This window comes from Verticillium alfalfae, genomic scaffold (assembly GCF_000150825.1).
Source record: "Verticillium alfalfae VaMs.102 supercont1.8 genomic scaffold, whole genome shotgun sequence".
NCBI lineage: Eukaryota > Fungi > Ascomycota > Sordariomycetes > Glomerellales > Plectosphaerellaceae > Verticillium > Verticillium alfalfae.
In genome coordinates, this window is record NW_003315031.1 from 403,956 (window position 1) to 414,981 (window position 11,026).

General features: G+C 55.0%; 6 protein-coding genes across 6 annotated transcripts in view; 1 reads left to right on the forward strand and 5 right to left on the reverse strand.

Annotated features, from left to right (window-relative positions):
- VDBG_06546 (sorbitol dehydrogenase) overlaps positions 1–463 on the reverse strand; it is a gene marked incomplete at both ends in the record, with an annotated part of 1,430 nt that extends 967 nt beyond the window's left edge. Inside the window, one exon of the mRNA XM_003002938.1 lies at positions 216–463. Within this exon, the coding sequence (XP_003002984.1) occupies positions 216–463 (248 nt within the window). The remainder of the gene's footprint in view (positions 1–215) is intronic.
- A 719-nt stretch (positions 464–1,182) lies between these two features.
- VDBG_06547 (NAD(P)H-dependent D-xylose reductase) lies at positions 1,183–2,287 on the reverse strand (the record flags this gene model as incomplete). Its single annotated transcript, XM_003002939.1, has 3 exons — positions 1,183–1,782; positions 1,841–2,119; positions 2,183–2,287. The coding sequence occupies 3 exons, from the start codon at positions 2,285–2,287 to the stop codon at positions 1,183–1,185; spliced, it is 984 nt and encodes a 327-aa protein (XP_003002985.1).
- Positions 2,288–2,985: 698 nt separating this feature from the next.
- Positions 2,986–5,033, forward strand: VDBG_06548 (conserved hypothetical protein; the record flags this gene model as incomplete). The annotated part of the gene is made up of 4 exons (XM_003002940.1): positions 2,986–3,070; positions 3,205–3,350; positions 3,406–4,291; positions 4,348–5,033. The coding sequence occupies 4 exons, from the start codon at positions 2,986–2,988 to the stop codon at positions 5,031–5,033; spliced, it is 1,803 nt and encodes a 600-aa protein (XP_003002986.1).
- Positions 5,034–5,062: 29 nt separating this feature from the next.
- VDBG_06549 (C6 zinc finger domain-containing protein) lies at positions 5,063–6,672 on the reverse strand (the record flags this gene model as incomplete). Its single annotated transcript, XM_003002941.1, has 2 exons — positions 5,063–5,781; positions 5,850–6,672. The coding sequence occupies 2 exons, from the start codon at positions 6,670–6,672 to the stop codon at positions 5,063–5,065; spliced, it is 1,542 nt and encodes a 513-aa protein (XP_003002987.1).
- Positions 6,673–7,045: 373 nt separating this feature from the next.
- On the reverse strand, positions 7,046–7,498 carry VDBG_06550 (predicted protein; the record flags this gene model as incomplete). The annotated part of the gene is made up of 1 exon (XM_003002942.1): positions 7,046–7,498. The coding sequence occupies one exon, from the start codon at positions 7,496–7,498 to the stop codon at positions 7,046–7,048; it is 453 nt and encodes a 150-aa protein (XP_003002988.1).
- A 906-nt stretch (positions 7,499–8,404) lies between these two features.
- Positions 8,405–10,327, reverse strand: VDBG_06551 (conserved hypothetical protein; the record flags this gene model as incomplete). Its single annotated transcript, XM_003002943.1, has 6 exons — positions 8,405–8,581; positions 8,658–9,318; positions 9,413–9,509; positions 9,561–9,814; positions 9,885–9,926; positions 10,113–10,327. The coding sequence occupies 6 exons, from the start codon at positions 10,325–10,327 to the stop codon at positions 8,405–8,407; spliced, it is 1,446 nt and encodes a 481-aa protein (XP_003002989.1).
- Positions 10,328–11,026: the final 699 nt, after the last annotated feature.

Consider the following 11,026-nt stretch of genomic DNA (forward strand, 5'->3'; position numbering starts at 1 on the left):
CGATTGCGACCCGGTCGCCGGGGACAAAGTTGGTGACGCCCTCTCCTACACGGATGACGACGCCGGCGGCCTCGTGGCCGAGAATGCAGTCGCCTTCGACCACAAGGGTGCCGATGCGGCCGGATTTCCAGAAGTGAATATCGGAGCTGCTCCGTCAGGGAAATGTCCCGAGATGAAAAGAAAAGAGCGGATGGCTTTGGGGGGTTCAAACTCACCCACACACGCCCGTTGCCTTGATCTGGAGCAGGACCTCCCCCTTCTTCGGTGCGAGGACTGGCGCCTCAACAGTCTTGATCCGGTGGTCGGCTGTGACTTGGAGTGAAGGGTTGGGTAGCGGCGCCTGGAGGACCTCGGCGTCGTTGACAGCAGGGATCTCCTTGATGGTGGTACTGGTGAAGCCTTTACTGCTGTTCTTCACGGGGAGACAGCACGCGACCTCGGGTTCAAGCACCGCGGGTGCCATTTTGATGATCGATCGACTTGTGTATTATGCTCTTGAAGCGCCAATGGCCCTGATTCGTTCCGGAAGTCAGCGGCTTCTTGTCGTCAATTCCGTTTTCTTTCCCTGGCCGTCAATCTGCTGCGGTCGTGCGACAGGCCTTGTGTGTTCAGTGACTGTCTCGAATATGTAGAATGTCGCTCAATCAAATGATCGCTCGCCAAAATATGTTTCTTATGATAGAGGAAAGTAGACCCGGAGCCTCATCGTTGCCGAAGTACAACGAGGGGCTTGGTCCATATGAGAGGCGATGCAGTGTTAAGATTGCCCTTCTTGGGAGAGGCAATGTGGGAGTGCTTCCCATTGCCTAACAAGGAAAGGAGGGGGGCGGTTCCAGATGCCATCGGACACGGACGGCGGTTGCGGGAGTCCCCGTTTCTCGAATCGGGGACGTCGGAGGAATCGGCCAGTCAAATGTTTGATTTCTCGGATGTTCGCCGTGCTCCAGATGTCTTTACCTGTTGCTTTCTCACAGAGCGTAATTGAGTAAATACGTCTTACAGACCCGCTGTTTCCACACCCAAACTTGGGAGAAAGATGTTGTGACGAGCATTAGGAGGGCGAAGAGGCTGGGGATGAACGTTTTTTGTCTATTCTAATTTTCATTATCGTCTCTTTTGTCTATGCATCTACACTTCAACCGTCCCTGAATCCAACTGTCCCGAATCAATTCACATTTCTCACTAAGCAAAAATGCGCAGCGGGTGATCTGGCAGGTAGAATCCCGGGTCGTTGAACCTCAACCCCCGATCCAGATCCGAGATGCTCTCCAGCTCCTCCGCCGTCAAGTCGAACCCGTTGACCTCCAAGTTCTGCTTCAGCCTGTCCTGGCTGTTCGACTTGGGAATGACGGCGACGCCCCTCTGCGTCGCCCACCGCAGGAGCACCTGCGCCGGCGTGACACCGTACTTGCCCGCGAGAGACTTGATGGACTCGACCTCAAAGAGACCCTGTGCGCCGCGGGCGCGCTTGTTGAACGCAGGCGGCAGCTCCATGAAGGACTGGGGGCCGAAGGACGAGTAGGCCGTCACGGCAATCTTGTTCTCCTGCGCGAGCTGGACGAGCTCGGGCTGGACGAGATAGGGGTGGTGCTCGATCTGCAGAGACGACAGTGGGTGGCGGTTGTAGGTGAAGACATTGTAGAGAGACTGGGCCTGGAAGTTGCTGACGCCGATGGACTTGGCAACACCCTCGTCGACGAGCGACTCGAGGCTCTCCCACGTCTCGCGGATGGGGACCTTGTCAGTTTCGACAGAGGAGCGCTCGGCATCGGTCCACCAGGCCTAGGGAGGGTCAGACTTTGGAGAGAATTTTGAGTCTACACAGATGGCGACGACGTACCGGGTAGGGCAGCTTCGAGGGCTCAATGTACTTCAGGGCACAGGGGAAGTGGATGAGAAAGAGGTCAATGTAGCCAAGACCCCAGGCCTCGTTCTGCTTCCTCGCCATATCGATGGCATGCTCCTTGCGGTGATAGTTGTTCCACAGTTTGGTCGTGATGAAGATATCCTCGCGCTTGACGAGCCCCTCCTTGATCGCGCGCTGGATCCCCTCGCCGGCCTCCTTCTCGTTCTGGTAGTCGTACGCTCCGTCGAACAGCCTGTAGCCGACTTTGATGGCCTGCAAAAGAAGACATTAATATGTTTCCCTGTCGCGCGAGGGCACATGGTGGTCGAAACATACATTGTAGACAGTGTCGGCGCAAGTCTCGCGGGGCACTTTCCACAGGCCGAAGCCCACCAGAGGCATCTCGTGGCCTGACGCCAGGGTAATCGTTGACTTGCCCATGCTGAGATTTTGGGGGAGATTAGTGAGGTGACTTGGTTGTGAAGGGAGTGCGTTATGCAAATGAGGACCGATCAGGGCCGCGATCCTCGTCCAGACATTTTCTTCCTTTTCAACTCTCTGTAAGATCCCACATCCACGATGCGGGACCACTGATACATTTCATCATGGTGACCCAAAGAGGCATGTTAGCCACTGGCTTCCATTTTGGGACATTCTAACCGCTGGAAGAGGGCCCGCTTGATTTCCTCGACAGGGATCTTGCTGCTTGAGCTTTGTCTCTTGACTCGCCAACACCGAGGCCGATGCGGGGAAATCGCCGTTGTCTTCATTTTCTCCGTCGTTTCGCCGTTCGTCGCCTGCGGAAATGACACGAATGCCGCTTTGTCCAGATGTTGAGCCTGTGGAAAAGTCATAGGCCTCCTCAGCTCAGGTATTCTTGGAGATGACAGGAGACCTCAGAGGGGGAACATGTCCACCTACCTCACAGCCCGAGGCTCGCCTGCAGAGACCCTTGGTAGATCCCCCAAGTCAGGATCAGTTCCCCAGACGTCGTGCCCTGTTCTCCCCCCCACCCAGCCACATGGCCCTCCACTTGTTGAACCCAACTCGCCCATGGTCTCCCTCCGTCATTCGTCCCAATCCGACCAAAATATCCCTCCCACCCTCTCGCCAGACACGGGGCCTGCGCGAGCACAAGCATGGCGACCGACGACGCTCCGTCCAGAAGTCGCCACAAGAGGACGAGGACCGGGTGTATGAAATGTCGGACCCGGCGCCGCAAATGTGAGTCGGCCCACCATCCCCGGGACGTTCCAGTCCTGTGGCACCTTGGCTGTGCCTGTGGGGTGACATGCCCACTGGGGTTCGGACCGCGAGAGGCCTGCTCTGGAGTCGCGAAATTGACATGCTGTGATCAGGCGACGAGGAAAAGCCAAAATGTCGGCGCTGCATTGAGGGCGGCTTTGACTGCCAGTACGGCCCGAGATTGACGTTCTTGCACAAGAATGCTCTCACAGTGCCGCCAACGCCCAAATCGAACGAGACGCAGTACTCTCGTCTTCAGGTGCGTACCGGGTCATGTATCCCTGCCATGACTGAATATTGCTGATGGTTCAAAGTTTGTTGATCCTGGGTCATCAGTCTCAACCTCGAAAGAGTCAGATGGGGGTGATGGCAACAATGACATGACGACGTCGCCGACGGCATCAGGCGCCACGCTGGAGCGACTGATGGAGTCGACGCCAATGAATCCAGAAGCACACGAGCTTACGGCAGTTGAAACTCCCAGAGAGCAAGTGCCGTTCGTCAATGACCAATTCACGCCGGGACCCTGGCCACAGGATGGAGATCCCATTCGGAGCTCGCCACAGCATTCTATGGTCGTGATGACCGATAGGATGCAGGCGTCTCCCAAAGACGCCGACTACCAAACTGCCCTGACTGTGCTCCTGTCTCTCGGCAACGATGAACCACCTCAAATTATCCATTCCCCAAGCCATGAACGTGTGGCGGCCTTGCATCCACCCCTCGTTTCCTCACCCAGCAGCGCAGGTGCGTCGGTAACCGGGACCATCTCGCAGGAGACGATTCTGCAGCTGCTCCGACAATACCGATACCAAGTTGCTCCTTGGCTAGACATCTGCGACATGAGCCAGTGCTTTGGCCTCGTCGTGCCACGGTTGGCGATGGAATCTGGAAGCGCACTGCACTCGCTGCTTGTGCTGTCGTCCCAGTCGTTACAAGCCGAACGGCTAACACAAACGAAGGATCATTCCCTCCATATCATAACCGACACCAGCTTCATGCAGAATCAGGACCTCGAGTCCGTCAACGATTGCGAGCTCATTCATCTAGCACTCGCCAGTACAACGCACTTCCTCAGAGATGTGCCTGGCGCGTGGCATAGTACAACATGTCTTCTCGCTGATGGCGCTCACTTCAAAGAGCTAGGGCGTCCGCCTTCGAAATTACGACTATCAGTGCTTGGGTTGTTGTTGAGACTGGGTAAGTTCGCTTTCGTTTGTCCGACAGAGTCTCCAGCTGACGATGCTCCCAACAAGACCTCGGCAAAGCCCTCGTCAATGGCACGACTGTGTCGATTCCGGATCAGCTCAACTATCCAGCAACCCCCCCAGAGTGGCAAACATCGGCTATTGCCGACACTGTGTTCCAGTCCGCGAGCGAATCTCTTTTGTTGTGCGCCCAAGCTGTCAACTTTGGCGCTTGTAGCTTTCCAGCGCCAGCCTTCTCCACCACTGGCAGTGCTCCGCGGTCGCCGGTACAACGGTGGACCATGCTCCATGACGCTTTGAGCACTTGGTACACCAATCGTCCTCGAGAATTCCATCCCATGATCGAGATGGAAGTCGACGACAGTTTGTTCCCAGTGTTGCTTTTCACGAATGGCGCCGCCGTTTTCGCGAACCAATTATACCACACGGCCATGCTTCTCATGTTGCAGCACCGGCCTCGTACCCTGTCCGTCGGTGCCGCGCGAAAGGACCCTACCATGTCGCCGCTATGGCATGCCCAACGTGTCTGCGGTATAGCGATGAACAACGACCGACGGGATAGCTGGGATTTGTGTCTGGTGGCTGCACTCTACCGAGCTGCTCAGCGCATGACATATGAGCCGCAACAACTGGCCGTGCTCGGCTGTTTCGAAAAGATCAAGACCATGACAGGGTGGGACGTCAGCTTCTTCGTCACCAAGGCTCGAGAAGACTGGGGTATGGCCACTGGATGAAGGGGAGTGTGCAGTTGTTACGTTCAGAATCAGACCGTGAGGTTGGTCATGCGCGAACTTTTGCCGCGGACTTTGTAGCCCCATGCCGACTCCAGGTCGTCAATCCGCCAGCATGTACCCCATCCCGTCATGGCCTCGATGCTCCGAATCAGCTGGACGAGAAGGGCATGCTCGGACTTGTGGCTCAGAAGACGCCCTGCCACCCACAAAGGCTGAATTGCATTGTTCAAGCAGCCCTGGTGCGGGTTCGCGAGGGAGATGCCACAGATGTGCTTGGCATGCCATACGGCCGAGCCGCTAATGCCGAGCTTCAGATTCGAGGGGCGTGGCGTGGAACCGAGGAGAAGGACGCAAGCAGTGTGGTAGAGCTGGTTGGAGGATATGGCGGCCCAGTGTAGGAAGAGGATCTGGGGAAAAGGCGTGCTTTGGATGGTCTGAGCAGGGAGCATTTCGGGCGGCCGATTTAGATTCCATGACTGAAGGTCATCCCACAGACGGAGCCAGCGGTCGTTCAGGTCGTCAGGGTTGACGCTGGTGTCGTCGCCAAGCTCGTAAAAGCGTGTGCGGTCTGCGACAAGCTCGCATACTTTGGCGCAGAGGTAGACGGCATGGTTGGCGTACATGTCCGGCGAAGTGGACTGGCGAAACAGGTCCACAGCCTCAGAGTGTGTAGCACCACTAGGAAGCCATTTCGAAGGTTGCAGAAGAGTGTTCTCCGTTCCATCCGAAATGAGGGCACCACAGAGATCTAGTGGTGTGCTGTTAGGATGTGCACTTCAGAAAAGGCATGAAGGAGGTCTTTGCCGCCCTACTTACCCATCCTTGCATAACACCAAAATACAGCCTGCAATAAACCCCCGGTGAAGCCGTGAACGTTGAATGAGTCGAACAAGGCAGCACAGCCTTCGAGGTGCTTCCTCCAATCTTGGGCACTCGCCGACATCATCTCCATACAGCAGAGAATTGTGCAAATGGGGATAATCTTTTGATCACGAACCTGCAATAGAGGTGTGAGCAACCGGATGGCCTCTTGGTAGAGTTCGAGACTGTCGAAAGAGGACTGTCTGCCTTCCTTGCGCTCCAGTTGGCGAGCCGAGAGGGCCAGGACGGCGTAGAGAAGGGCAGGTGAGGACTGAGCAAGCACTGGGACCTGGATGCCGAAGGCCCGGTCGCTGTCGAACATGTCGAGCCACGGAGCGACCTCAGCAACGTAATTCTTCAGGAACTCTAAACGCCGAGGCGATGCCAGGGTTTGAGCGGCCTGGCGGCGGTTCGCAGCGTCATTTGAGGGGCTCGGAAAAGAGGGCACCAACGGAAGGGCCTCGGGAAGGGTGGTGCCAGGCTCGGGGGTGCCTTCACGGGTGGGCGCGGCAGTCTGGGCCGTGTTGAAGATGAGGCAGCGAAGCTCCTCTTGATACTCGAGGTAGCCTGGTTCGGACACAAAGTGATCCAGTCGCCAGGTTTCGGCTGGCGATGTGGACGAGGCCTCAGAAAGATGCGGCACGGGGTCATGGAGAGATGTCCAAGGCGTCGTGGGCGTCAGTGCCTGGGGGGCAAACTGAACGTGGGTGTGCTGGGCAGTGCTTGAAGACACATGTTGCGAATCGCCGGCTGCTGTGTCTCTCTCCGGGGACAACATGGCCGATGCCAAAGTGTCGTTGGTGCTCTTGGTGCTGTAGCCTGGTGATGTGCGATCAGGATGTAGTTATGAGCATGCGGTGGAGGAAAAGGAAGGAGTCAAGCAGCGATCCAACGGCAGGTGCATGCAGCCCCCCCCATCGAGGCAGGTGAAGACAGACGCGGCTGACCATTTTCGGGGGTGTCAGGGGGCTCCGCAGAGGCCATTGGCGCTATGAGGCATCAGGGTTAGCGCTCTTGCGTGGAGCCCCTGCTGAAGAAAGAGAACTGCCAGCTGGAACCACCAAAACAGTAGCCCAACCAAGATGTCGAGGAACCTCGAGACAGCGTGCATGGCAACCACATGAATTAGTCAACCTAGACTACCTTCCTACTTACAATCCATTACATGGCTTTCCTTCCACCGCCACAGGTTCAGAGAAGAAGACATCCTCCAGCGCGTCCCATCTGCGGTAGCGAACGCCATATCGAACCGCCCAGCGTCCTCCGTCCATGTATCTGAGCATCATGTCGTCCAGCAAAGTGGGACTTCTTGTCGAGTTGTATGTGAAAGAGCGTGCACCCAAATCGATGTCCATTCGCACGCTTGCAGACCATTCTTTGGTGGAGCCTGCATCGTCTCTCGACTCGCCATGGAGAACAAGATCAACGTGATCCCACTTTCCCGAGTCGCCTTCGTACGCCCAGGTGATTTTCATGGACCGATCATCGCTGCCGAGGTCAAGCTTTGTGTCGGAGGTCGGATGCGTGACTATGCCCTGTGACTTGGCGTGGGCAGTCAGAGGACCGAGGGCGAGAAGGATGGCTACAACGGCTGTGAAGAGCATAGCTTTTAGAGTTGCCAACAAGGTTATCCGTTGTGATGATTGTGTGTATGCCGCTCGCTAAGTTGACGAGGTGCGTGGTATGAGTTGCCGTGGTCTCGAGGTGTATTCGAGATGCTGTCTGACCAACGAGTTACACGACCGTGAGTTACACGACCGTGACGAAAGGCTGTCTCTGGATGGAAACAAGTCGAAAAGAAAGTGTTTTGTGAACCGTCTGTCGCGGGGAATGGAAACTCCTTTTGGTAAAACTGCTGCCTGTCGTCGAAACCCTCCGGGAGGGGTGCATGGACCAAGGCGTGTCGGTGGCATGTCATTGCCGAAAGGAGTGCGGAGTCCAGCTTGGTTAATGCGTCCTCGCAATATCTGCGGCAGTCGTCTCATACGCTTGTCTCAATTGGCGTCGGGTATTGCAGTATAGCCTGGGGCTGGAAAAGGATTCCAGTGAGACATAATGAAGTTGGAATGACCAAGGAACATGCTTCGATGCTTTGGCAAAAAGGTCGGGGCAGGTTTGACGTGGTAGTTCGCCATATCATGTCTAAATTCATGTCCGGAGCGCGGCATTGATTAAAAAGACACCCCCCCTGAACAGCGCAAGTATATCAGCAAGAATTTCCAATCATTTGTGCATTGGGCCCCGGAAGTGACTCGGAATCGGAAAGAAGTGACTGCGTAGCTCCTGTTCCACTGCCTCGAACACTTATAGTACCTAAGCCTTTAGTTGACGACTCGCACATACAGTAGGACTGAAAGAAAGTAGCTCAGCTGTAAATTTGCTATCAAACCAAGTCATGACGCATATCCTAGTTCTCGCACTCTTGAATTTCTCCGTCTCTATCCTTAGTGTAATTCGCAAGGCTTGATGTCACTTCTGTATCAAGAAACAGAGATATCCAGTCAAATGCACTACGTGGCGGCTGTTTTGTTGCTCGCGACCTCGGCAAACACATCCGCCCACGTTATTCCTGAATAAGGCACCCCTTCCACCGGGCATACCGTCCCAGGCTCCGGCAGAACACCATCGTTCCAGTAAGCAGAAATCGCCTTGAGCGAGCACGAAGAAGGCAGGACATGCGAACCGTGCTAGATCGCCTCAGTCAGCCTCAAGATACTATAATGGACCGACTACGGACAAGGAAGAATGTCCAGGATCACTTACACCATAGCCGCGAATCTCCAAGAGACCGCTCCCGTCGAACGTTGAGCTCACGTTCTTTGCTGACACGAGCGGCGTGTGTCCGTCCCAGGTATTGCCGACGAACAAGACCGGGTTCTTCGTCTTGACGTGAAAGTCGGAATCGAGTCTTTCGGCGGCGCCGACCTGCCACTGCGCGCAAGCAGCATTGAGAGTTATGACCAGATCTCCGTAGACACGGCTCGTGTTGGTCAGCCTGTCAATCGCAGGCTTGAACTCTTCGAGACTGGCAGCTCGTGCCACCCTGTCACCGCAGCGGATCTGGAAGATCGCCTCGTCGCCTTCGGATTGAGTGGTAAGCCATCCATTTTTCGTCATGGTCTGCAAGGCCAGTGTATCGTTGGATCGCGTCATGAGGAGATCGAGGAACGCCGTGTAAGTCGGCCAGCTTGATGCGTCGTAGAGGTTGAGGGCAGTGATAAATTTGAGGGTCGAGTAGTCGATCGTGGCGGGTCCCAGAACGAGAGGGTCGTATTTGATTGTCTCGAGGAAATCCCAGAACTTCTTTTCGAGCTCGGCACCAGAGCTGTTGTACTTGGACAGGGCACAGTTCTCAGGGAAGTCGAGGCAGGTGGAGAAGACGGCAGAGAAGACTTCGTCCGTGTTCGTCCATTCTTCGAAATCACTGAAACTTGGTCAACAAGGTCTTATATGTTGTGAGTGCTGGGGTTGCTGTTTAACAACATGATCAAAAACGTACCCCAAGGGCATAGTAATACTCGTGAGGGTTCTGCACGCCATCAAACACCAGTTTATCAATCCTCTCCGGGAACATGGCTGAGACTGTCGCAGCAACGATGGTGCCGTAAGACAGACCTTTTCAATTGTCTGTTAGCACCGTCATGTACCTTGCGGGCATGAACTCACGACAGAAGCGCAGCATGCCATCTTCGCCCAGTGCATCGACGACGCTGATCAAATCTCGTGCGTAAAAAGGGGTATTGACATGGCTTGAGTTCTTGGCCTGCGTCTCAAGACAAGCGTTGGAGTATACCGTGCCCGCAGCCCAGAGCTGTCCTTCAGCTACATCCGACGCGGTGCTTGCGACCCCGGCATTGAAGGTTGTGCTGCGCTTTAGCCATGGGTCGGTGAAGCAGGAAAATGCTGTGCCGCCGGTAGCTCTGGAAGTGTGCCATTAGCAACGATTCAGACAAGCATATGTCTCTGTAGTAAAATGACATGGATGCATACCTGGGGTCGAACGCGATGAGGTCATACTGGCCGCCAGTGAAGCTGCAGAAGCGTTAGTCAGTTGGCGGAGACTTGAAGTGCCCATACAGGTTTTTGTTGACTGACTTCATGTATATCGAAGCCGCTTGAGCCAGGGTTCGTCGGCCTGGGATACCGGGTCCTCCAAAATTAAGCTGTATGCTGCCCTTCGAGGGCTGAGTGACGGCTGGCACTCGGGCCAGTTCTAACGAAAGCTTTTCGGTCGAGTTTGGAAACCTATAGTCGAGGGGCACCTGCAAAGTTCCACATTGCACAGGTAGGCCGCCAATTGCTTCGGTGATGTTCGTGATGTCCTCGCCGCAGTCACCCCATTGAATTTTGGAATTACAAGTCGGGCTCGCTTTAGCCGCAGAGAGTAGAGTGAGTGAGACGAAAGCTCTAAACTTATTGTGAGAGAAAACCATGGCTTTAAAAATGGTCTGGTTGTTTTCTTGAGAATGTGACTCTGACTTTGAGATACAGACCACAACTACAATGGCCCAGGAGCGGCCATGATTCAACTTATTATATATCGAGGCCGCATCCGCCAAACACCAAGACTGCCTGCCAGGGTCTCACCTCTTGCTTCACCAAGACATATGACGCCACTGCACAGAGTAAAACCATCAGCAGCCAGGTTTGAGTGTTGGGGCTCCTTTGGGATTTTGATACGCGTAAAATCTAAGCCTTGAGGATCGACCAGCTAAATCTTCTCCGCAGTAAGATGAGGCTCAGTGGTTCCACGACAGTGGCTTGGAAACTCCATACGCGGACCTGGCCGTCTCAACATCACGTGTCGGGGCTCCGCTGTTCCCTTTTCAGCCACTCATCGTTCGTACGTTAGGCTGAAGCCTGACAGCCTGGCATGTAATCGGCACAGATCGGCTGCTTGAGGCCGAATGACGTTGGCGGCCCAGGCGCAGTAAAGGAATAATTGGGCTGACTGCTAGTAGAATCTGCGTTTGCGGTCGGTGAAGGGCCTCAGTTATACGAGTACCTTGATCTGCATGTCTGTGAAGACCAGAGCAATTAGGATCCCCGCAATCCGAAGAGAATCAGAATATGAGCCAACTATCAGATAGATGGCCGACCATGCAGTCATGTGTAACCATTCTCTCAGCTGT